The 27,227-nt window shown below is 43.2% G+C and overlaps 1 protein-coding gene across 2 annotated transcripts in view; it reads right to left on the bottom strand.

Moving 5' to 3' along the window:
- Window positions 1–27,227, bottom strand: part of LOC138645174 (cytochrome P450 2K1-like) — an 82,873-nt gene that overhangs the window by 6,277 nt on the left and 49,369 nt on the right. Inside the window, exons 1-5 of one of the 2 annotated variants that reach the window (XM_069734274.1) lie at window positions 22,112–22,479; window positions 18,678–18,840; window positions 15,330–15,479; window positions 14,754–14,914; window positions 377–550 (exon numbers count right to left, since the gene is read on the bottom strand). In XM_069734274.1, the coding sequence (XP_069590375.1) occupies window positions 377–550; window positions 14,754–14,914; window positions 15,330–15,479; window positions 18,678–18,840; window positions 22,112–22,306 (843 nt within the window). In that variant the 5' untranslated portion in view covers window positions 22,307–22,479. Of the gene's footprint in view, window positions 1–376; window positions 551–14,753; window positions 14,915–15,329; window positions 15,480–18,677; window positions 18,841–22,111; window positions 22,480–27,227 lie in introns of those variants that run through there. The other variant, XM_069734273.1, reaches the window with a different exon arrangement.

Raw genomic sequence — 27,227 nt, 5'->3', positions numbered from 1 at the left:
AATTGTGACATTGACCTCACACGCACTTTTTTATACTGCCAGGACAGTTTTGATTGGTAGAACTTATGTTGCCTAAACCTGTGGTGCATCTTAAAATCCAAAAATTGAACCCTAGCAGTGCCCAAACATCGGTGCCTCTGCTCTGCTCTCAGCACAAGACCTTCTATGCTGACTGAATATGATTGTGTGTTGTTGGTATAAATAGTTCAGCATTTACCATCTCACTTTTACTTTCGGCCACAGGGTCACACGTCACCTAAAACCAACCGTGACTAAGTAGATTGTAAAATCCTCAGATGTTCCCAGAATAATTGATATCACACCCTTTTTGATCTTACAATGGAAAATGAGGGCAACATATGCACCATTAACGCACCTGTTCCTGCTTCAGAAGATATGCATCGATGAATCCTGTGATATTATTTGCATTGAAATCCAATCGTTGATTCGTGAAACGTTTAAGCATAAATCTCTTCTGATCTTCTATGTTCTGCTTTACTTTCTTATGTAGGCCAAGGAGTGATCCGAGGAAAGGATAATAATTATACAGCTGTGGAAATCAACAATTCCTCTTTAGATTTTCTTGCAACAAAAAGTACAGACCAGTTCAATAACGGTGTATATTGGTAGCAGCTCGGCCAGTCAGTGGCGCTCCACCCTACATCACTAGGAGCCTAGGTTAGAATTCGGCCAAGTGTATTCCCTGAATTGGGCCCTGTTCGTTTTCTACATCACTTTTATCAGTATAGTGGATCCAACTGTATACATTTTTAGTCCTTGTGGATGGATTTTTTTTACCATTCATGTGTGTCATCCATTTTTCTCATATGAGAGAAAAACACAAGTTTCCCAAGCCGGAGACCATGGGACATGCAGGGACCGCGTCAGGAGCGCCTGGAGCAGGTGAGTATGTGACCGTCATTGCTCCCCCTCACCCGCCGACCCCTCCGTCGACCATGACTCGAGTATAAGCTGAGAGGGGCACTTTCAGCCCATTTTTTTGGGCTGAAAATCTCGGCTTATACTCGAGTATATACGGTAAGTCTTTTTTGCTATTAAGTGCTAATACTGATTTATATGATACCGCTATGTCTGTTTATTGTGTCATCATCACCAACTATCCATCATTCTACTGATATTTTATGGCTTTTTGTATTATTTAATAAAGCTACCGTATATACACTTTTTCACTATTATGTGTACCTTGAAATATATTTTTGGGGCGTTATACTCTGGTGGTCTCTATAGGTTTAATTTATAATGGGAGTTGTCCGGCTGTCCAGAGATAACTTTGACATCCTTCCCATATAGGGCAATAGCTGATATCTTAAATATGTCGTTTATGTTCAATTTATAGACTATAATAGTAGCAAATAAGAAAACACAAAACATGTACGCAAAACCTGTGTAAATGGGACTTAAGTTGCTATGTTCTCCTTGTAGGCTTGCACGGGTTCCCTCGAGGCTCTCCACTTTTTTCCATATTCTAAAAAGCATACGGGTAAGCTCATTGGTCCTAGTGTGTAGGTGAGTGAGAGGCAGATTTAAGGTTGTGACCCTCATTGGGGACAACAACTGATAAGAGTAATGGCGATCTCTGTGGAGCGCTGTACAATATTATAGTACAAACCTATTTATCAAAGAGAGGACACGTCACATCAATCAATTAATTATAGGCATTAATTAATTCATTAATTAATTAATTGCTCATCTTCTCTCAAAATCACACCTCACCACTTGTGCACTTGACCCCATCCCATCCCACCTCCTCCCCAACCTCACCACCACACTAATCCCATCCCTAACCCATCTCTTCAACCTATCACTAACTTCTGGTACCTTCCCCACTGCTTTCAAACATGCCACAATCACACCTATCCTCAAAAAGCCATCCCTAGACCCAAGTGCTAAGTCCAGCTATCGCCCCATATCTTTGCTCCCATTTGCATCCAAACTCCTTGAGCAGTACGTCCATGCTGAACTTTCCTCTCACTTTGTATCTATATCTCTCTTCAACAACCTACAGTCTGGCTTCCGTCCCCACCATTCCACTGAGACTGCTCTGACTAAAATTACTAACGACTTACTTACAGCCAAAGCTAACGGACAATTCTTTATACTCCTCCTTCTAGACCTGTCCTCTGCCTTCGACACAGTTGACCACAGCCTCCTACTACAGATCCTCTCTTCCTTTGGGGTCAAAGACCTTGCCCTATCTTGGATCTCCTCACACCTTACCAACCGCACATTAAGGCTATGTGCACAAGATCAGGTTTTTTCGTGTTTTTTTCCCGCATTTTTTTGCGATAAAAACACTATAAAAACTCATTAAAAATGCATATATTATACATTCTATCATTTAGAATGCATTATGCATGTTTTGTGCACATGGTGCATTTTTTTCTGTGAAAAAAACGCATTGCGGTAAAAAAGGCAGCATGTTCATTAATTTTGCGGATTTTCCGCGTTTTTCCCGCAATTCTATGCAGTTGGGAAAAAACGCACAAAAAATACATTAAAAACGTGGTAAAATCGTGGTAAAAACGCATCTGGATTTCTGGCAGAAATGTCCGGTTTTTGTCAGGAAAATTTCTGCCAGAAATCCTGATGTGTGCACATAGCCTTAGCATTTCCTACTCCCATACCACCTCTTCATCTCGCCCCCTCTCTGTTGGTGTCCCTCAAGGCTCTGTCCTTGGGCCATTACTCTTCTCAATTTATACACTCGGCCTGGGACAACTCATAAGGTCCTATGGCTTCCAGTACCATCTATATGCTGATGACACTCAGATCTACCTCTCTGGCCCAGATGTCACCTCTCTGCTCTCCAGAATAACGGAGTGTCTATCAGCCATATCGTCCTTCTTCTCCTCTTGCTTCCTCAAGCTCAATGTGGACAAATCTGAGCCAATTGTCTTTCCTCCATCTCGCATATCTTCCCTACCTGATCTATCTATCAAAATAAATGAAATCACACTTTCCCCTGTCCCCAAAATCCACTGTCTCGGAGTAACTCTGGACTCTGCCCTGTCCTTAAAACCGCACTACAAGCTTTTGCCAACTCCTGTCGCCTCCAGCTCAAAAATATTTTCAGAATCCGTCCTTTCCTCAACCCTCACTCTACACAAATGCTTGTGCATGCCCTAGTCATCTCCCACCTCGACTACTGCAACATCCTTCTCTGTGGCCTACCTTCTGACACTCTCGCACCCGTCCAGTCCATCCTTAACTCTGCTGACCAACTAATTAATCTCTCTCCTCGCTACACTCCTGCTTCCCCTCTTTGCAAATCCCTTCACTGGCTCCCAATTTTCCAGCGTATGCAGTTTAAACTACTAACACTGACCTACAAAGCCATCCATAACCTTTCTCCTCCGTATATTTCCAAACTAATATCTCAATATCTTCCCTCACGTAATTTCCGGTCTTCCCAATACCTCCTCCTCTCCTCCACGCTTATTCGCTCCTCACCCAATCGCCTCCAAGACTTCTCCCGAATATCCCCCATCCTCTGGAATTCTGTGCCCCAACATGTCCGGTTATCCACCACATTTGGATTCTTCAAAAGAAACCTGAAAACCCATCTCTTCAAAGACGCTTACAGCCTGTAACGACCACACGGCCACCTCAACACGATTTGAGCTACTGCAACCCTCGACCTACTGTCTCCTTCCCCATAATCCTGTAGAATGTAAGCCCGCAAGGGCAGGGTCCTCTCCCCTCTGTATCCGTCCGTCATTGTTAATTTTGTTTACTGTAAGTGATATTTGCATTTTGATGTAACCCCTTCTCAAGTACAGCACCATGGAATTAATGGTGCTATATAAATAAATAATAATAATAATAATTATGATTAGAAAAAGGGTCTCCCTTTTATGAAAACGTAATGCTTCAGCTGTGTCTAGTTTTTCACCTAAAAATAATTCACTTATAGGGAAGCTATCATCAGAAAATGACCAGAATGACCTACTGTTTGTGTTACTTTTTTTCTTTTTACTATTAAGATCTTTATTTAAAATAAAACAAAAGTAATCTTGCAATTTTCACACTGGCCACTGGGGCTTTTTTAGCCTCATACTTCCTGTGCTTACAGGAACAGTTTGAAACAGACTCTATATCATCAGAGGCAGGATTACAATGACTAGTGACAACTCTATACTCAGCTGATAACAAAAGATCCACCAACCACAATAGGCAATGTCACAGCTCTCCCTGCTATCCCTGATTTCACAATGACCTTTGCACATGCTCATAAAAACCTGATGTATTCAATAGGTAATATTATTCCCTTTAATTAATTAAAGACTATTCTTTCTTACCTAGCAGCTTATCTGTGTGCTATAAGGAACTCAGTACCATTTATCAGTGCGAATACTAAAAAGCTCCTTATTCACTTACATGAAATATGAAAAACATCTATGAGATCTACTAACTGCTAATCCTAATGATCCCTGCTGATTCTCCTGGATCTCTCTTCAGCATCTAACACTGTGGATCACCAGCTCCTCCTCACTACGCTCCGCTCTATCGGCCTCTAGGACACTGTTCTATGCTGGTTCTCCTCCTACCTCTCTGACCGCTTTCTCACTGTATCTTTTGCTGGCTCCTCTTCCTCTTCTCTTCCCCATCAATGTTCCTCAAGGATCGGTTTTTGGCCTCCTCCTTTTCTCCTTATATATTGCCACTATAGGACAAGCAATCAGTAGTTTTGGTTTTCAGTACTATCTCTATCAGGATGACACCCAATTATACACATTGTCTCCTGACATCACTTACGCATTTTTACAAAACACAAGTGATTGTCTTTCCATCTAAAAATGAATCTGTCAAAAACTGAACACATTGTGTTTCCTTCCTTTACAAAGATGTCTAATCAAATATTGCCATTTCCACATGTGGTTCTGCCATTAGTCTCCATCAGCACGTTCACTGTCTTGGGTTCATGTTTGTCTCAGATCTTTCCTTCATTCCCCACAGTCGATCACTCGCTAGCTCATATCCCCTACAGTTAAAACCAAAAGTTTGCATACATTATATATAAAGACACATACATACGTCTTTCTCAATATCTGACATGAAATCAAAATATACCTTTCCCATTTTAAGTCAATTAGGATTACCATAGTTATTAATATTTGCCAAATGCCAGAAAAATAAGATAGAGAATGTTTTAAGGCACATTTATTACTTACTGCAAGGTCAAAAGTTAACATACAGTAAGATTACTGTGCCTTTAAACAATTCTGGACTGCCCATATGATGATGTCATGTGTTTGGAAGCTTCAATTTTTTGGCAACATCTGATTTAATTAGCGACACACCTGTGGATGTATTTATGTGTCACATATTTGCGACATTTTGTTTCTGCCAGGCAGGATGACTGGGCATCCTTGCTACCGTGGGCAGAGTTTGCGCTTAACAATGCCGTAGCCAACTCCACCGGTCAGACTCCATTCCTCCTAAATTACGCCAGCATCCGCGTGTCCCTGTGCCCATGCCCGTGTCTTCCGCCGACTCGAGGGTGGCAGACTGGGCTGTGGAGGCACGGGACATTTGAGACTGGACTCAGGATGCCATTCGGGCCTCCAAGGAGAGAATGAGGTCCTCCGCCAATGCTCATCGGTGCCCCGCTCCGACCTTTGCTCCTGGCAACTTAGTGTGGTTCTCCGCCCGTAACATCAGGCTGCGTGTTGAGTCCACTAAGTTTACACCTCGCTACTTGGGTCCCTTCAAGGTCCTCGAACAGATTAATCCTGTGGTCTACCGTCTGGCCCTTCCTCCACGCCTGGGTATCACCGACACCTTTCATGTGTCCCTCTTGAAACCCGTATACATTTCCCGGTTTTCCGAGTCATCTGCCGGGACATCGGGTTCGTCTACGGACGATTACGAGGTGAATGCTATTTTGGGGTGCAAGGTGGTACGTGGCAAAAAATTCTATTTAGTGGATTGGAAGGGTTATGGCCCAGAGGACAGGTCCTGGGAGCCTGCTGAACACATTCGAGCTCCACAGCTCATTGATGCCTTCGAGCGTAGCGAGGTCCAAGGGGGGGGGGCCCTAGGAGGGGGGTAATGTTAGGTGTCGAGTTCCCGCCTCTGCACAGGGGGAATCTCGAACCATCTCTGCTGCAGTCTCCCATTCTTCTCCAGCCGCAGTGGAGTCTGCTCAGACGTCGGTCCCAGCGTCTTGCTCAGTCTCACTCTGTGCATAGGGTTACTGCTGCTTTTCCAGCTTCTGCCATTGAAGCCAGTGCTGGGCAGCGGCGAGCAGACGCTTCTGGGACTAAGTCCTACTTTGCACACACTGAGCATGCCCAGGGCAAGATCTCTCAATGAAGATCTTGGGTCACATGCTCAGGTACTGCAGCGACTTCCATTGGTCCTTCTCACGGAAGGTCCTGCAGGTATTTGGACTAAGTTCTGCTTTGCACACTAAGCATGCCCAGGGCAAGATCTCTCAGTGGAGATCTAGGGTCACATGCTCTGGTACTGCAGCAATTCCATTGGTCCTTCTTTGAAGTGTCCTGTACGTGCTGCAGCTATTTAAGGCTCGCATGGCCGCACGGCCATGCGCTAGTGTACATTTGTAAACATGTGTGTGTTGTGAGAGAAAGTCGCTCTTTAAATAAACCTCCCTATGGGATGACTGTTTGCGGAAGGTGTATGTTTGCTATCTAGCGCACGACTTATCCAACAGCACATCACACACTAATACAGCGTCTAGTTGCTGTGTCCGTCAGTGCGGCGCAGTGCGCTTTCACAGTGCTTTCCTGACCCAAGCCTGGGTGGTTAGTGGCGTTCGCCAGTGCGGCACCGCACGCACTCTCGTGCATTCCTTTGTTATTATTTTGGTTATGCTGACACCCCAGTTGCGGTGTCGACCGCAAGTAGTCTTCACAGACTCAGATCCCAAGTCTTAGGACTGAGCTCGGAGACTCCTTGCTTGTGCTCTTGTGTGCGGTACCGCGGCCCTGTGACTTAACAGGGTTCGCTTCCTTCATACAGGGTGAAGTTAACCCGTGTGTATTCACATTGTACCACCATATAGTCCATCATTACTTGGCAGCAGGTTCCATCTCTGCACGGTGGACCCCGGGCTGCGAACGCACCTTATTCTACCTATCTTATTATTTGGTGCGTTCCGCTAGCCCTAACAACTCCAACCGTTACTCTTATTCCTTCTCGTCAGGACTATTAGAACTCTCTACTAATCGGTCTCCCTCTTACTAAACACTGCGCTCTCCAATCTATCCTCAATGCAGCAGCCAGGATCACATTCCCTTCCAACCACTATATCGATTCTTCTACCCTATGCCAGCCATTGCACTGGTTGTCGATCCACTAGAGTCCAATATAAACTTAACGCTCTCACTTGCAAAGTGTAGCACCATCCTAAATCTCATCCCTTATCTCAGTCTACCACCTTATCTGTGCCCTTCATACTTAAGGTACCGTCACACATAACGATATCGTTAACGATATCGTTGCTTTTTGTGACGTAGCAACGATATCGTTAAGGAAATCGTTATGTGTGACAGCAACCAACGATCAGGCCCCTGCTGGGAGATCGTTGGTCGCTGCAGAAAGTCCAGCACTATATTTCGTCGCTGGACTCCCTGCAGACATCGCTGAATCGGCGTGTGTGACGCCGATTCAGCGATGTCTTCACTGGTAACCAGGGTAAACATCGGGTTACTAAGCGCAGGGCCGCGCTTAGTAACCCGATGTTTTCCCTGGTTACCAGCGTAAACGTAAAAAAAAAAAACACTACATACTTACCTTCCGTGTCTGTCCTCCGGCGCTGTGCTTTCCTGCACTGGCTGTGAGCGCCGGCCAGCTGTAAAGCACAGCGGTGACGTCACCGCTCTACTTTCCGGCTGACCGGTGCAGAGGAAAGCAGAGCGCCGGAGGACAGACACGGAATAATAATAATAATAATAATCTTTATTTATATAGCGCCAACATATTCCGTAGCGCTTTACAGATTAACAGTTTCAAACACAACAGTCATAGGTAACAATGTTAACAATACAGTAATAAAGCAAAATAAGACGACCCTGCTCGTGAGAGCTTACAATCTACAATGAGGTGGGGGAGATACAAAGTACAGGTGTGTATTTACAATGATGTATTTACAATGATGGTCCAGCCATCTTCAGGGGGTGGGGGATAGATGGAGATAGTGAATGGGCTACACACACACAAGCATAAAATGACTGATTAGGGAACGTGATAGGCCGCTCTGAACAAATGAGTTTTGAGCGAGCGCCTAAAACTATGCAAGTTGTGGATGGTCCTAATATCTTGGGGTAGAGCATTCCAGAGGATTGGTGCAGCACGGGAGAAGTCTTGGAGTCGGGAGTGGGAGGTACGGATTAGTGCAGAGGTTAGTCGAAAGTCGTTTGCAGAGCGCAGCGGTCGGCTAGGCCGATAGACAGAAATGAGAGAGGAGATGTAAGAGGGTGCTGCACTGTGAAGAGCTTTGTGGGTGAGAACAAGTACTTTGAATTGTATCCTGTAATGAATGGGCAGCCAGTGTAATGACTGGTGAAGGGCGGACACGTCCTAGTAACGATTAGCCAGATGGACAACCCTGGCTGCTGAATTAAGGATAGACTGGAGAGGGGAAAGTCGCGTGAGGGGGAGGCCAATTAATAGAGAGTTGCAGTAGTCCAGGCGGGAGTGGATTAGGGCGACAGTGAGAGTTTTTGTTGTCTCCATGGTGAGAAAAGGGTGGATTCTAGAGATGTTCTTTAGGTGTAAACGGCACGAGCGGGCAAGAGATTGTATGTGGGAGGTGAAGGAGAGATCGGAGTCAAACATAACACCCAGACAGCGTGCCTGCTTCCTAGGCATTATTATGGTGCCACCCACGGAGAGGGAAATGTCAGGTTTAGGGAGGTTATTAGATGGTGGGAGTAGAAGAAGTTCCGTTTTGGAGAGGTTGAGTTTCAAATAGAGAGCGGACATGATGTTAGAGACTGCAGACAGACAGTCAGTGGCGTTTTGTAGTACAGCGGGGGTAAGGTCAGGGGCTGACATGTATAGTTGTGTGTCATCAGCATAAAGATGGTACTGAAAGCCAAATCTGCTGATGGTCTGTCCAATTGGGGCTGTGTAGAGGGAGAAGAGAAGGGGGCCAAGGACTGAGTCCTGAGGGACCCCGACAGTGAGAGGAAGAGGAGATGAAGTGGAGCCGGAGAACAGAACACTGAAGGAGCGGTCACAAAAAAGATAGGAAGAGAACCAGGAGAGAGCAGTGTCCTTAGAGAGTAGGAGAGGGTGGTCAACAGTGTCAAAAGCTGCAGAAAGATCGAGGAGAATGAGCAGAGAGTGGTCACCGTTACATTTACGGAAGGTAAGTATGTAGTGTTTGTTTTTTTTACTTTTAGGATGGTAACCAGGGTAAACATCGGGTTACTAAGCACGGCCCTGCGCTTAGTAACCCGATGTTTACCCTGGTTACCAGGGGACTTCGGGATCGTTGGTCGCTGGAGAGCTGTCTGTATGACAGCTCTCCAGCGACCAAACAGCGACGCTGCAGCGATCGACATCATAGTAACATAGTAACATAGTTAGTAAGGCCGAAAAAAGACATCTGTCCATCCAGTTCAGCCCACACTCCATCACAACAAATCCCCAGATCTACGTCCCTCTACAGAACCTAATTGTATGATACAATATTGTTCTGCTCCAGGAAGACATCCAGGCCTCTCTTGAACCCCTCGACTGAGTTCGCCATCACCACCTCCTCAGGCAAGCAATTCCAGATTCTCACTGCCCTAACAGTAAAGAATCCTCTTCTATGTTGGTGGAAAAACCTTCTCTCCTCCAGACGCAAAGAATGCCCCCTTGTGCCCGTCACCTTCCTTGGTATAAACAGATCCTCAGCGAGATATTTGTATTGTCCCCTTATATACTTATACATGGTTATTAGATCGCCCCTCAGTCGTCTTTTTTCTAGACTAAATAATCCTAATTTCGCTAATCTATCTGGGTATTGTAGTTCTCCCATCCCCTTTATTAATTTTGTTGCCCTCCTTTGTACTCTCTCTAGTTCCATTATATCCTTCCTGAGCACCGGTGCCCAAAACTGGACACAGTACTCCATGTGCGGTCTAACTAGGGATTTGTACAGAGGCAGTATAATGCTCTCATCATGTGTATCCAGACCTCTTTTAATGCACCCCATGATCCTGTTTGCCTTGGCAGCTGCTGCCTGGCACTGGCTGCTCCAGGTAAGTTTATCATTAACTAGGATCCCCAAGTCCTTCTCCCTGTCAGATTTACCCAGTGGTTTCCCATTCAGTGTGTAATGGTGACATTGATTCCTTCTTCCCATGTGTATAACCTTACATTTATCATTGTTAAACCTTATCTGCCACCTTTCAGCCCAAGTTTCCAACTTATCCAGATCCATCTGTAGCAGAATACTATCTTCTCTTGTATTAACTGCTTTACATAGTTTTGTATCATCTGCAAATATCGATATTTTACTGTGTAAACCTTCTACCAGATCATTAATGAATATGTTGAAGAGAACAGGTCCCAATACTGACCCCTGCGGTACCCCACTGGTCACAGCGACCCAGTTAGAGACTATACCATTTATAACCACCCTCTGCTTTCTATCACTAAGCCAGTTACTAACCCATTTACACACAATTTCCCCCAGACCAAGCATTCTCATATTGTGTACCAACCTCTTGTGCGGCACGGTATCAAACGCTTTGGAAAAATCGAGATATACCACGTCCAATGACTCACCGTGGTCCAGCCTATAGCTTACCTCTTCATAAAAACTGATTAGATTGGTTTGACAGGAGCGATTTCTCATAAACCCATGCTGATATGGAGTTAAACAGTTATTCTCATTGAGATAATCCAGAATAACATCCCTCAGAAACCCTTCAAATATTTTACCAACAATAGAGGTTAGACTTACTGGCCTATAATTTCCAGGTTCACTTTTAGAGCCCTTTTTGAATATTGGCACCACATTTGCTATGCGCCAATCCTGCGGAACAGACCCTGTCGCTATAGAGTCCCTAAAAATAAGAAATAATGGTTTATCTATTACATTACTTAGTTCTCTTAGTACTCGTGGGTGTATGCCATCCGGACCCGGAGATTTATCTATTTTAATCTTATTTAGCCGGTTTCGCACCTCTTCTTGGGTTAGATTGGTGACCCTTAATATAGGGTTTTCATTGTTTCTTGGGATTTCACCTAGCATTTCATTTTCCACCGTGAATACCGTGGAGAAGAAGGTGTTTAATATGTTAGCTTTTTCCTCGTCATCTACAACCATTCTTTCCTCACTATTTTTTAAGGGGCCTACATTTTCAGTTTTTATTCTTATACTATTGATATAGTTGAAGAACAGTTTGGGATTAGTTTTACTCTCCTTAGCAATGTGCTTCTCTGTTTCCTTTTTGGCAGCTTTAATTAGTTTTTTAGATAAAGTATTTTTCTCCCTATAGTTTTTTAGAGCTTCAATGGTGCCATCCTGCTTTAGTAGTGCAAATGCTTTCTTTTTACTGTTAATTGCCTGTCTTACTTCTTTGTTTAGCCACATTGGGTTTTTCCTATTTCTAGTCCTTTTATTCCCACAAGGTATAAACCGCTTACACTGCCTATTTAGGATGTTCTTAAACATTTCCCATTTATTATCTGTATTATTAGTTCTGAGGATATTGTCCCAGTCTACCAGATTAAGGGCATCTCTAAGCTGGTCAAACTTTGCCTTCCTAAAGTTCAGTGTTTTTGTGACTCCCTGACAAGTCCCCCTAGTGAAAGACAGGTGAAACTGCACAATATTGTGGTCGCTATTTCCTAGATGCCCAACCACCTGCAGATTTGTTATTCTGTCAGGTCTATTAGATAGTATTAGGTCTAAAAGTGCTGCTCCTCTGGTTGGATTCTGCACCAATTGTGAAAGATAATTTTTCTTGGTTATTAGCAGAAACCTGTTGCCTTTATGGGTTTCACAGGTTTCTGTTTCCCAGTTAATATCCGGGTAGTTAAAGTCCCCCATAACCAGGACCTCATTATGGGTTGCAGCTTCATCTATCTGCTTTAGAAGTAGACTTTCCATGGTTTCTGTTATATTTGGGGGTTTGTAACAGACCCCAATGAGAATTTTGTTACCATTTTTCCCTCCATGAATTTCGACCCATATGGACTCGACATCCTCATTTCCTTCGCTAATATCCTCCCTTAAAGTGGACTTTAGACAAGACTTTACATAGAGACAAACCCCTCCTCCTCTCCGATTTTTACGATCCTTTCTAAACAGACTGTAACCCTGTAAGTTAACTGCCCAGTCATAGCTTTCATCTAACCATGTCTCGGTTATTCCCACTATGTCAAAGTTACCTGTAGATATTTCTGCTTCTAGTTCTTCCATCTTGCTTGTCAGGCTTCTGGCGTTTGCAAGCATGCAGTTTAGAGGATTTTGTTTTGTTCCAATCTCCTCGCTGTGGATTGTTTTAGAAATGTTCTTACCTCCCTTCTGAGTATGTTTTCCTGGATCTTCTTTGTTCAAGTCTAATGTTTTTCTTCCCGTCCCCTCTTCTTCTAGTTTAACGCCCTCCTGATGAGTGTAGCGAGTCTTCTGGCGAATGTGTGTTTCCCAGGTTTGTTGAGGTGTAGTCCGTCTCTGGCGAGGAGTCCATCGTACAAGTAATTCACACCGTGGTCCAGGAATCCGAATCCTTGTTGTCTGCACCATCGTCTTAGCCAGTTGTTTGCATCAAGGATCCTGTTCCATCTCCTGGTGCCATGCCCGTCTACTGGAAGGATAGAAGAAAAAACTACCTGTGCATCCAGTTCCTTTACTTTCTTCCCCAACTCTTCAAAGTCTTTGCAGATTGTCGGTAGGTCCTTCCTTGCCGTGTCATTGGTGCCAACATGTATCAGAAGAAATGGGTGGACGTCCTTGGAGTTGAAGAGCTTTGGTATCCTATCGGTCACATCCTTGATCATCGCACCTGGAAGGCAGCATACTTCTCTTGCAGTTATGACCGGTCTGCAGATGGCTGCTTCTGTGCCTCTCAGTAGTGAGTCTCCCACCACCACCACTCTTCGTTGCTTCTTGGCTGTACTTTTTGCTGTCACTTGTTGCTGTGTGCCCTTTTCTTTTTTGCTTGCTGGTATTGCTTCATTCTTAGGTGTGCCATCTTCATCCTCTACAAAGATTTGATATCGGTTCTTCAGTTGTGTGGTTGGTGATTTCTCCATGGTCTTCTTGCTTCTTTTGGTCACATGCTTCCACTCATCTTGTTTTGGAGGTTCTCTGACACTTTTTTCACCTTCTGTGACCAGTAGAGATGCTTCTGTTCTGTCTAGAAAGTCTTCATTCTCTTTGATGAGTTTCAAGGTTGCTATTCTTTCTTCCAGACCCCGCACCTTTTCTTCTAAAAGGGCCACTAGTCTACACTTCTGACAGGTGAAATTTAATTCTTCTTCTGGTCGATCTGTGAACATGTAGCACATGCTGCAGCTCACCATGTAGGTTGTCACATCTGCCATGTTGCTCCTAGATCCTGCTGACTTGCTGTGTGTTTTCCTTCTTGTGTAATCTACTCAGCCAAGCTCTCTTGCAATAATGTCCTTACGGCGCGCGGTTTACGACATCGTTGAGTGTGAAGTTACCATTAGTGACCTAAAACTTACATACTCAATAATCCAAACCTCCCACTCCTGTCTCCAAGACTTCTTACATGCTTCACCATTTTTTTGGGAATGCACTACCCCTGACAATAAGATTAGTTCCCAATACCCCCAATTTTAAGTGTGGCCTAAAACACATTTCTTTAGATTGGTCTATCACCTCTCCTCACTTATCTAAATATCCCATTTTTGCCCATACAAAATTTTCTATGAAATCAAAACCTTTCTAGCACATATTCACACATACTCTATGCACTTAATAGCCCTCTGTATCAGTACTTGTACACATACTGGCTGGTGACTCGTTCATGCAGCGTTATGTATCTTATTTATGATATTAATAACCGGACCACACAACACAATCACTTTTTGCCATCTACCATTCAGGGCCCTCACTCCTCTTGGTATTTTATTTATTATTATTATACATTTTTATAGCGCAATTTATTCCATGGCACTTTACATGTTAAAGGGGCAAATATAGACAAGCACAATAAGCATAACCAAAACAAGGCAAACACAAGTACAGAAGAAGAGAGGACCCTTCCCGCGAGGACTCACAGTCTACAGGATCTGAGTTATGTGTAATTCTTTAATTGTCTGTACAAGTCCCATCTAAAATGTGAAGTGCTGTGAAATATGTCGGTGCTGTAGAAATAATAAATCAATAGAGGAACACAATCAGTATTATCTAGCCTCCATAGCAGTCTGTTTCCTTAAACTCCCTATTATGTTCATATTACACCCACTGTATTTGGTGAAAGTCTGAGGACTGTTCTGCTCCAGTATAGTGACCCATTGAATTTGAGAAAGGGGAAAAAAATATTAATTGGATATTGTACATTAATTGTAAGGAACCATGCACAGAACCAAGTTTGTACATCATCATCTACTATGTAGGACACTTTCATTATATAACTGAAGCAACTTGAGTGTATTGGGTGAGAACCAAAAGATGAGTTTGGCTCTGTTTGTCTGAGCTCATGATTGCACTACAATTAGTCCTAAATGTGAAACAGATACTATTCTTCTGAGAATTCACTAAAAAGGTTAGATATAGCATTTGAAGGTTTTCTTACCAGCACTTTGGGTGAACCGACCAGGTTGACATTTTCATCTACGATTTTGATTAATTTTTCAAACTCTGGGTCATCGTACTCAAACCTTTTCCCAAAGATAATAGAGCAGATTACATTGGAAATGGCAGTGTTTATCACAATGTGAGTATTAAATGGTTTGCCTAAAATAATAAAAATATACATACAGTATACAATAAAATAAAATAAGAATAAAAAATGCTCCAGGTATTGTAACCTCAGGTCAAAACTATCTTCAGTAATGACAGTAGATTACTGAAGCAATCAAGTGATAATTGAAGCAAATCTACAGCCAATTAAACTTCTAATATGTTTAGATGCTGCAGATGTTTTCCACGTGCAGCAAAATATGATTCAAATATAAAGCAAAAACTTCACACTGTGGTGTATCCTCTACTATATGTGAATGGGGGTCTACAAAACCCCTCTGAATATCGTTATAGTTTAACTGTGTTGGGGATTGACAATGTGGATTGTGTAGACCGGGTTGTAGAAAGCAACAGACAAGAGGTTAGAGTATATGAAATCTAGGAGATAAATGGGAATGATGTATCTTACCATTGTGAGATCTAAAACTTTCTATAAGGGGCATTAATTCATCTTGAATTCTGGCTTCCATACTTTTCTTCCCCATTCCAAAGTCTCGAAGTGTTGATAGCATGAATCTCCTCATGGATCTCCATGTTTCTCCATTGGAAAATAGTACACCTAAAATATAGTTACGGTAAATATGAAAAACTTTGGCAAGTATAAATTAATCAAACTGAATAGAAAACAGCCTTTAGTAATCTAAACAATCCAACAAGTGTTTTTTTTTTAAAGTTGAAGAACTTTAATTCTGTGACTTAAAAATGTCATTTATAAAAAACACCCACAAGTAAGAAAATACAAGTAAATTGACAACCAAGGGTGTCATACACAATAATAATTTTATTAATAACTAGATGGTGGCCCAATTAGAACGCATCAGGTATTCTAGAATATGTATGTAGTTTATTTATGAAGATTTCAGAATAGTGCAATGAATACACAGGATTCGGCCGGCCGGGTGCAACCAATTAGCGAAGCGTGGTTCAAATCCGGGGCCACTTCGTGGCCGGACTGCGCCCGTCGCTGATTGTTCGTGGCCGGCTGCGAACAATAAGTGAAGCCAGGGCCCGCTGCAGGTTTTTGAGGGCCCCGGGCAAAAGAGTCTCACAGCCCACACGTAGCATATAACACAGCCCATGTAGTATATAGCACAGCCACGTAGTATATAGCACAGGCACATAGTATATAGCAGCCACATAGTATATCGCCCAGCCACGTAGTATATAGCACAGTTACATAGTATATAGCACAGCCCGAGCAGTATATAACACAGCCACGTAGTATATAGCACAGCCATGTAGTATATAGCACAGCCACGTAGTATATAACACAGCTCACATAGTATATAGCACAACTACGTAGTATATAGCACAGCCCATGCATTTTATAACACATCCACGTAGTATATAGCACAGCCCATGCAGTTTATAACACAGCCACATAGTATATTGCACAGCCACGTAGCATATAGCACAGGTATGTAGTATATAGCACAGGCACATTGTATATAGCACAGCTATGTAGTATATAACACAGCCACGAAGTATATAACACAGCCATGTAGTAAATAGCACAGCCACATAGTATATAACACAGCCCATGCAGTATATAGCACAGGCCACGTAATATATAGCACAGCCCACGCAGTATTTAACACAGCCCATGCAGTATATAACACAGCCCATGTAGTATATTGCACAGCCCACATAGTATATAGCACAGCCCACACAGTATATAACACAGCCCACACAATATGTAACACAGCCCACGCAGTATATGATGTAGCCCATGTAGTATATAACACAGCCCACGTAGTATATAGCACAGCTCACGCAGTATATAACACAGCCCATGCAGTATATATAGCACAGCCCATGCAGCATATAACACAGCCATGTAGTACATAGCACAGCCATGGAGTATATTGCACAGCCATGTAGCATATAGCACATCCCACGTAGTGTAGAGCACAGTGACGTAGTATATATAACACAGCCCACGCAGTATATAAAACAGCCCACGCAGTATGGAACACAGCCCACGTAGTATATAACACAGCCCACATAGTATATAGCAATGTGGGCACCATATCCCTGTTAAAAAAAAAGAATTAAAATAAAAAAATAGTTATATACTCACCTTCCGGCAGCCCCCAGATCCAGGCCAGGCCTTTAGCGATGCTCCTCGCGATGCTCCGTTCCCAGTAATGCCTTGTGGCAATAACCTGTGGTGATGTAGCGGTCTCGTGAAACCGCTATGTCATCATCTCGCGAGACAGCTACGTCATCACGGGTCGTTGCCGCAATACATTCTTGGGCGTTGCGAGGAGCCGGAAAGGCAGCCTTGGACGCCGGAAGGTGAGAATATAATGGTTTTTTGTATTATTATTTTTAACATTTTATGTTTTTACTATTGATGCTGCATAGGCAGCATCAATAGTAAAAAGTTGGTTACACAGGGTTAATGGCAGCGTTAACGGATTGCGTTACACCATGTTATGCAGCGGTGTAACACAGTCTGTTTAACAGACTGCTAAAACGCTATGTGGGTGCTGACTGGAGGGGAGTATGGGGGCACTGACTGGAGGGGAGTAGGGATTGGCCAATTTGCGGCCGGACTATGCCGGTCGCTGATTGGTCGCACCCAGCCAGCGACGCGGGATTTCCACGACAGACAGACAGAAGTGGAAAACAGATGGAAATGAACCTTATACAATTATATATAGATGAGAAAGATGAAAATGTTGCAAAAGTAAGAGGAAAGAAGAAGAGAAGAAACAGAAAAGAAAAAGATGATGGTTACAGAAAAGATGGAGAAAGGGAGGACAAAAAAAAGAAAAAGATAAGAAAATAACAGGAAAAGTAAGAAAGAGAGAATTACGAAAATTACAATAAAACTGAAGAAGAAAGTTGGAGAAGAAGAAGATGGATGATGAAGACGAAACAAAGGAAGAAATTTAAACCGTAGATAATAATAATAAAGATGGTGATGAAAAAGGTGAAGGCAGAATAGTCAAGATGATGTTATGATAATGATGATGCAGGAGATGGAAAAGAAGACAAGAAGTAGATAAGGTGAACATAAGATAAAAATGAAGAGAATCATGAAGTAGATGAATAATTAGATAAAGAAAGAAAAACAGAAAGAAGATGAAATCAAAGAAAAGAACAAAATGAATAAGGAAGAAGACTGAACATAATCATCATGAGGAAGATGAATGAGAAGAAGGAAACGGAAAAAGAATGGTGTACAGAAGTAGAAGGAGATGAAATAGAAAGAGGATAAGGAGAAGGTAGATAAAAGTGAAAAGCAGGACCGCGGGTTACTTCCCAAGGATAACCTGAGCGCTTCCCTCCCTTCCCTTTTTCTTTTGTTTCTTTCTTTTTCATGTTCACCCTTGACTTATAAAAAATGTTCACTTGTTTGTTCCCCTGGATTTGTTCAGTGTATAATAGAAGCTTCATTTTAATATATATTAATTTGTGAAAAATTCACAGAAAAATGTTGAAAATGAGAGAAAGGACGTAGAATGATGATGACAATAAGGTAGGAATAAGAAGAATGCAGAAGTATAGACACTAGACGCTACGACTTTCTGCAGTCATTACGCAACTTCTAACAGTCGGCTTCCATGTCTAAAGTGTTCTTCATTCATAATATTTGCTCATAAATTTCCTTTGCTGAGGTTTTTAGTGAATCTTTTATTAGCAGAATCAGCTATATTTACTAGACTCTATAGTATTCTTCTACTCTTACAGGTCACCATTGTGGATTTTACGATTCATAGAATGCACAATATTATAGTTCTATAAATACCATGTCCATTAGAGAGGATATCGAAGAGTGGAGTAGTCGGCCGTTCTGAAAAATCCTCAGCTTGCGTAACAAGTGCTTCCTTTATAATCTTATATCCAGCAAGTATCACCATTTTCTTGGGTCCAAAATGCAAAGTAAATACTTCACCATACTTCTCAGAAAGCTGCAAAACATTAATTTGAGTTGTACTTCTGTAAAGACAAAACATGTACAACCCCTGGCAAAAATTATGGAATCACCGGCCTTGGAGGATGTTCATTCAGTTGTTTAATTTTGTAGAAAAAAAGCAGATCACAGACATGGCACAAAACTACAGTCATTTCAAATGGCAACTTACTGGCTTTAAGAAACACTAAAAGAAATCAAGAACGAAAAATGTGGTAGTCAGTAATGGTCACTTTTTTTAACCAAGCATAGGGGAAAAATTATGGAATCACTCAATTCTGAGGAAAAAAATCTGGAATCATGAAAAACAAACAAACAAAAAACACTCTAACACATCACTAGTATTTTGTTGCACCATCTCTGGCTTTTATAACAGCTTGCAGTCTCTGCGGCATCGACTCAATGAGTGTCACACAGGACTCTTCATCAATCTGGCTCCAACTTTCTCTGATTGCTGTAGATCAGCTTTGCAGGTTTGATCTTTGTCGTGGACCATTTTCTTCAACTTCCACCAAAGATTTTCAATTAGATTGAGATCCGGACTATTTGCAGGCCATGACATTGACCTTATGTGTCTTTTTTCAAGGAATGTTTCCACAGTTTTTTCTCTATGGCAGGATGCATTATCATCTTGAAAAATGATTTCAATTGACATCTCTCGTGTTGGAGCCATGATTCATGTCAGTCCACTTGGTGCAACAGCTCACCAAGGTCTGATCACTTCTTTTTAGATGCAGACTAACGAGCAGATCTAATTTGATGCAGGTGGTTTTTTGGGGTATGAAAATTTACAGGGAAATTCCATAATTTTTTTCTCAGAATTGAGTGATTCCACAATTTTTCCCCTATGCTTGGTTAATAAAAGTAACCATTACTGATTACCACATTTTTTGTTCTTGATTTCTTTCAGTGTTTCTTAAAGCCAGAAAGTTGACATTTGAAATGACTTTAGTTGTGTGCCATGTCTGTGATCTGCTTTTTTTCTACAAAATTAAACAACTGAATAAACATCCTCCAAGGCCGGTGATTCCATAATTTTTGCCAGGGGTTGTATTTTCAAACCACAATATCACTTAAACAGAGCGAAAAAAGATAAACTTCTAAAAAGCCACAGTTGCTGTTGATGCCATGATGCTGGGGAAATATGCAAAAATCATGATATGATCAAGGAATTTTGCCTTACCACTAATTTTAGGGAACAAGAGGCGTAAAGATCTGTTCAGAACAGCTAAAAAATTAAAATTGACAGGAGAGGAGGTGATGTGGCCTGAACTGAGAGTCTCTATGACTTGAGACATTGGTGATAAAATTTGACCTGCACCAGAACTGGGCAAAGGGAGAGTGCGTGTGTCTCTGGAAGCAGTAAAGCCTTGCACAGGTAAGACAGTGCAAGGCATGTTCTGAGAGATACTTGGAACCACTGAGTAATTGAGATATGATTGTTAGTGGTCTCATATTCACATTACTCAGTCCCATTACTCCGAAAGGTGTGACTAATATATAGAATTCCATCAATAAAAGATAATCTTTATTTTTCATAATTAAAAGTGAAAAATTACCACTGTAGTCCCCAAATTATCCAAATTTATAATAACACAAGTGGTTTCAGTATCCACTATTGCGCCAAGTGAACTATAGGACAAGATAGGTCAGACAATGCCCTCTCAATAGCCCTACCTGCCCGTGAAGGCTGGCACCCTAGATACACCATGCAAGAATGTCGCCCACGCTCACCATCGTCTAGCCCAGGGGTCCCCAACTCCAGGCCTCGAGGGCCGCCAACAGTGCAGGTTTTCAGGATTTCTTTAGTATTGCATCGGTGGTAATGTGATCATCTGCACAGGTGATGATTCCAACCCCTGTGCAATACTAAGGAAATCCTGAAAACCTGCACTGTTGGCGGCCCTTGAGGCCTGGAGTTGGGGACCACTGGTCTAGCCCTTTATTAACTCATGATGAATCAACACATTCATTGACTCTGAGTTTAGACAAATTTCTTTGAAGTTCAGTTTGGGTCATAACTATCAACAGTGATCCTGAAAATCAACTATTTAAAGAGCGTCATAACTTTTATACTTTTTTTTATATTTTGATGACACTTTACGGAGGGAGCCTGGGTCCTGAGACCCTCACCGATCGCCCCAAATATGGCAGAGAAATGTGTGACCCAGGATAGCTCTTGTTCATGAGAGAACGCAAAACAGAGTACGGATATAATAGATTCTATTACTCTCTAATGCGTCTTTACATTTGGCCATATATTAAATGCTATGGTATTGTCATTAATCCATTTTTTATTCTCTCATTGTTTTGATAAACGAACAAGAAGCTAACTTTGTAAATTACTACATAAAACCATTATAGCAGAACATGGTTGCACGTGTCTCCAGCAACATGACAAGTGTGCGGCTCTTCAAGAGGTTCTTGACTTTGCACAATCCCTATTTTACATTTCTGACTTTGAGAGCCACATTCAGCTGTGCAAGAGGGTCGCAAGCCATATCCAGCTCCTGTCTCCCCTCACAGTAGTGGCAACTAAAGCCCCCATTATGGGTATAATGATAACCAAAGCTTTTCCACACAAATCACCCTGAAGCAGTATACCAAGATCCAGGGATTCCCACCATACCCCCATTCAGCATTCTTCCATCACGCACTCCCAACACAGTCACATCCAGCTTCAAACACCTCCTGTGACCGGTAGTATCATCCTGTCTCCAGCATACCATACTTACATTATCTCTAAACCCCCAACACCAGTAGATGTGCACCCAGATCTGCTCTTCTCTGCAGGGCTACTCACAAAGTTCACCATTTTGAGATGTGCTCTTCATACCAGTTAACTAAATCTGGAGCTAATGCACCAAACTGGCAGACAGCGGCGAGCCTCAATTCATGGGACCGCAAGCCACATGTGACTCCCAAGCTACAGGTTGGGGACCCCTGTATTAGATGGTCCCTTAACAATAGTTTCATCACAAAGTGTCTACCTGCCAGAAATTGGAGGAATCAGCTATTATTCCAGGGAAATCTGACAGTAAGTATTCAATCTCTCTCCCTCGCCACCACAGAGGAAATGCAGAGTTACACAGTGCCCATTCACATCAATGGTTAGTATATAATGCAGCAAAGGACAAGACCTCTAGACCTTTAGTGCCCACCATGAATCCATTCATACCAGTCTCATTCAGCAACCACCCCCAATTCCTTTGCCCCCAGCTAAATACTGTTGCACCCTCCTTGACCATACAGTAAGTACAGTATCCTACCTGCATCAGAGATTCATGGGGCTTGTTCAGGTCCAGCAGGTTGAGATTTCCAATGACCGGCAGAGGCATAGGTCCAGGGGGCATCTTTGCTGTGCTCTTCCTAATTCCATTTATCCAATAGATGAATAATGCAATGAAAATTGAAAAGTATACCAACACATCGGCTCTAGCCAAGAAGTAGGCAATGAAAGCCATAGCGAAGTACTGGTAAAAGTGAGTTCTGATTGTGCTCCTGTCCTTATATTTATACACTTGGGCTTATTTTTTTCTACACGTGTTAATCTTTACTAGGGCACAAATAACCTACAATAAACTGATTGGTCAATTGCCATTTACCTTTGTCACACAATCGTGGCTTGGCCGTTCTTGTTTTTATATACATAACATTATGCATTTTATCTAAATGAATGTTGGCCAAGGTGTGTCATCACGTGATGTATCCAGTGCGATAATGGAATTTTTTATCTTATCCATTCTGCAGCTGGACCAGTGCCAAGGGGTAGAGTTCACATACTGATGTTTGGGAAAACGACACAAATTAATCTATTTGCAGTTATAGCAGAATGAACTTTATACAGTATCTATTGTGCTGGAGTCTATTGCACTAGATTTTGTGTATTACAGTTTTAATAAATTACCAATGTAATCAGCTAAACAGAATTTGGTGGGCAAAAGGTTGAAAAGATTTTCCAGTTTTAGAGATGTCTGACAATTACATCTATGGGAGCCTAGAAGTTGCAATTCCAACATTGGTCTACATTGAAGAAAGAGAACCTCATCGCGGAAATTGTGCCAGGTGTGGAGAAACGGGGTCAGTGGGTGCTCTCGTCCGCTCGCCCGGCTGTCTTTAGCAAGACTTCATGGACCACGGCTCATACCACTGAACGCCCGCTCTATCTTCCAGTGGGCAATACACTACACAGACAACACAGGGTTAAAGGGAACCTGTCACCCCGTTTTTTCAGATTGAGATGAAAATACTGTTGAATCGGGCCTGCGCTGTGCGTTACAATAGTGTATGTAGCGCATGTCCAAGTTCCGAATCCACTGCGCGCAGGTGAAGAAAAAGTGCGCGATCTGCGCTATTACCCTTGTCATCGGTGGGGGCGGCCATCTTCCTGAGGCCGCGAGTGTGCAGATGGAGTGCTCTGCTGCACAGGGCTTCAGGAAAATGGCCGCGGGATGCCGCGTGTGCGCAGATGGAGATCGCGGCGTCCATTTTCCTGAAGCCGAGATGCAATCTCGGCTTTGGGAAAATGGCCACATGCGCACACCACTACGCCACCAACGGAAAGCTGGGGAAGAAACAGCGATGTCACCACGCCCACCCGACCTGACCAGCCTGATTGACAGGTGAAAACGGCGACTTTGGTAATGTATTTCGCAGCATAGGTGGGGAATCAGGGTACACTACATACACTATTGTAACGCACAGCGCAGGCCCTATTTAACAGTATTTTTATGTCAATCTGAAAAAACGGGGTGACAGGTTCCCTTTAAGGTAAAACAGTGTGGCAATACTTTATTGAACCACAGCACACAATAGCAAACAGAACAATCCCACCATGGCTGGAATCGCTTGGTTACATGGGCGCATATAAAATATCACTGCGTCTCCACGTATTTCCAGTATGGCATGATGTCAGAGCTCCCAGGGTCGCTACTCCATCTGTGGATGAACGCACAGAGAAGAGGTAACGACAAGCAAAGGGAGATGACCAAGAACTGTCCATAGAGTCCATACAAGGTCCAAAGCTAGTTGACACAATGTCAGAGCTCCCAGGGTCACTACTCTATCTGTGGATGAATGCACAGAGAAGAGGTAAGGACAAGCATAGGGTTGGTAGCTCTGTGTACTTCAGTCTCCCCCCGGATGTGATCTCTCAGTCTTTTTTATACCCAAAGCATGTAAGCTACCCTTAAGGTACCGTCACATTAAGCGACGCTGCAGCGATATAGGCAACGATGCCGATCGCTGCAGCTTCGCTGTTTCGTCGTTGTGTGGTCGCTGAAGAGCTGTCACACAGACAGCTCTCCAGTGACCAACGATGCCGAAGTCCCCTGGTAACCAGGGTAAACATCGGGTTACTAAGCACAGAGCCGCGCTTAGTAACCCGATGTTTACCCTGGTTACCATTGTAAATGTAAAAAAACCAAACACTACATACTTACATTCTGGTGTCTGTCGTGTCCCTCACCGTCACCTTCCCTGCACTGTGTAAGCGCCGGCCGTAAAGCAGAGCGTTGACGTCACCGCTGTGCTCTGCTTTATGGCCGGCCGGCGCTGACACAGTGCGGGAAGCTGACGGCGAGGGGACGCGACAGACACCGGAATGTAAGTATGTAGTGTTTTTTTTTTTTTACATTTACAATGGTAACCAGCGTAAACATCGGGTTACTAAGCGCGGCCCTGCGCTTAGTAACTCGATGTTTACCCTGGTTACCCGGGGACTTCGGCATCGTTGGTCGCTGTAGAGCTGTCTGTGTGACAGCTCTCTAGCGACCACGCAACGACCTAAACAGCGATGCTGCAGCGATCGGCATCATTGTCTATATCGCTGCAGCGTCGCTAAATGTGACGGTACCTTTACACAGTATGTCAGATAGTATCAGTTTGCAAGTCTGTCTTCTTGAACCACCAGACATAAACACTTAAATGCACAAGCCAATATACAGATGAAAAGTCAGTTCTTATTGGTTTGCAAAAACGTAGCTCTCTGGGTAATTAAGATACAATCTGGTTTCTTCACACCAGGTTTTGCCACAAAGAACATGATCTACAGAATAAGCCCAGTACCTACAGCACTAGATATATTTAATTCAGGAGGACCAATCAAGTTAATGCATGTTGTGAATAGTAATATATGTTTTTTAATAAATAATCTTTATTTTTGTATAGCGCTAACATATTCCGCAGCGCTTTACAGTTTGCACACATTATCATCGCTGTCCCCGATGGGGCTCACAATCTAGATTCCCTATCAGTATGTCTTTTGGAATGTGGGAGGAAACCAGAGTACCCAGAGGAAACCAACGCAAACACGGAGAGAACATACAAACTCTTTGCAGATGTTGTCCTGGGTGGGATTAGAACCCAGGACTCCAGCGCTGCAAGGCTGCAGTACTAACCACTGCGCCACCGTGCTGCCCGGTATGTCACTCTCCATAAGGAGAAACGTTACCCCTTAGACCCCAGTCCAGAGCCTCTCACCTAGCCAAATCAGTTCTCATGCTTCGCACTGACGAGGGCCAACATTCCCAAACACCGTGTCTGCGAATTGAGATACTGATTTGGCTTTTATCCTAAGTCATATTGCACGACTCGTTAAAGGGTTGATTGTGACTTTTAGGATCGCTACTTCCAACAGGTGGCGCTATAGAGTTTAAGTCCTCTTTTTCTCAGAAGAGGCAATTTGCATGTTTGATAACTGTTCGTTCACCAAAAGTCTAACTTGATTTTCACATTAAAACTGTTTATCATTGTTAATAGACTGTTTCAGTGAAGAGTGGGCGAGTGGGCGGGGGATAGATCTGTGCTGAAATAATGATGATCTCCTTTTTTTTTTCTTTCCCGCATTAACAGTGGGGTGGTGCAGTCTCTCAGCCTATCAGCAGTGCACACACACACAGCAATGTGCATGTGATGCACACAAGCAAGGGAATGTGTCATTGGCTGTGTATGTCACATGTCCTTGCCCTATAAGAACCAGCCATTTGCCCCATCGCCACCATTTCCTCACTGCTGCAACTTAGTGTTAGATGGCACCGCTGCTGCTGTGGGCGCTATACAGACTAAGAGTCTTTTTTGGGAGCGAATTGTCAGAGAGATAGGTTTAGGGAGTCGGGGAAGTCGGGACTAGTTGTAATATCAGCCCTTTTCAGGGTAGGTTACAGCAGTTCCTAGCACTTTTTGCCAGGCAGGTCTGTGCCAGTGCTGTGCAAGTGTTTGTCACAGCATTTGGTGTAATCTAGCTCAGCCAATCCTTTTGGGCTTAGTAGCATTGTCTGATAGTCATCTGTGTAGCCCGCCAGTGAAGCTAGCTACACCGCCTGTGTATCTAAATTTTTACTTCATCTAACCCAGTAAATAGTTTTGGGCCTAGGAGCAGTGTCTGCACGTCAGCGGAGTAGCCCGCCTGTGAAGCTAACTACACCGCCTGTGTATCTAAATTTTTACTGCATCTAACCCAGTAAATTATTTTGGGCCTTGGAGCAGTGTCTGCACATCAGCGGAGTAGCCCGCCTGTGAAGCTAACTACACCGCCTGTGTATCTAAATTTTTACTGCATCTAACCCAGTAAATAGTTTTGGGCCTAGGAGCAGTGTCTGCACGCCTGTGTATCTAAATTTTTACTGCACCTAACCCAGTAAATTGTTTTGGGCCTAGGAGCAGTGTCTGCACGTCAGTGGAGTAGCCCGCCTGTGAAGCCAACTACACGGCCTGTGTATCTAAATTTTTACTGCATCCAACACAGTAAATAGTTTTGGGCCTAGGAGCAGTGTCTGCACGTCAGTGGAGTAGCCCACCTGTGAAGCTAACTATGCCGCCTGTGTATCCAAATTTTTACTGCATCTAACCCAGTAAATAGTTTTGGGCCTAGGAGCTGTGTCTGCACATCAGCGGAGTAGCCCGCCTGTGAAGCTAACTACACTGCCTGTATATCTAAATTTTTACTGCATCTAACCCAGTAAATAGTTTTGGGCCTAGGAGCTGTGTCTGCACGTCAGCGGAGTAGCCCACCTGTGAAGCTAACTACACTGCCTGTATATCTAAATTTTTACTGTATCTAACCCGGTAAAAAGTTTTGGGCCTAGGAGCTGTGTCTGCACGTCAGCGGAGTAGCCCACCTGTGAAGCTAACTACACCGCCTGTGTATCTAAATTTTTACTGCATCTAACCCAGTAAATAGTTTTGGGCCTAGGAGCAGTGTCTGCACGCCTGTGTATCTAAATTTTTACTGCATCTAACCCAGTAAATAGTTTTGGGTCTAGGAGCTGTGTCTGCACATCAGCGGAGTAGCCCGCCTGTGAAGCTAACTACACCGCCTGTGTATCAAAATTTTTACTGCACCTAACCCAGTAAATCCTTTTGGGCCTAGTACCACAGTTTGGTCAC

The sequence above is a fragment of the Ranitomeya imitator genome, chromosome 7, assembly GCF_032444005.1.
Source record: "Ranitomeya imitator isolate aRanImi1 chromosome 7, aRanImi1.pri, whole genome shotgun sequence".
NCBI classification, from domain to species: domain Eukaryota; kingdom Metazoa; phylum Chordata; class Amphibia; order Anura; family Dendrobatidae; genus Ranitomeya; species Ranitomeya imitator.
The sequence above is the reverse complement of the archived record's forward strand: the minus strand, read 5'-3'. Positions and strand labels throughout refer to the sequence as shown.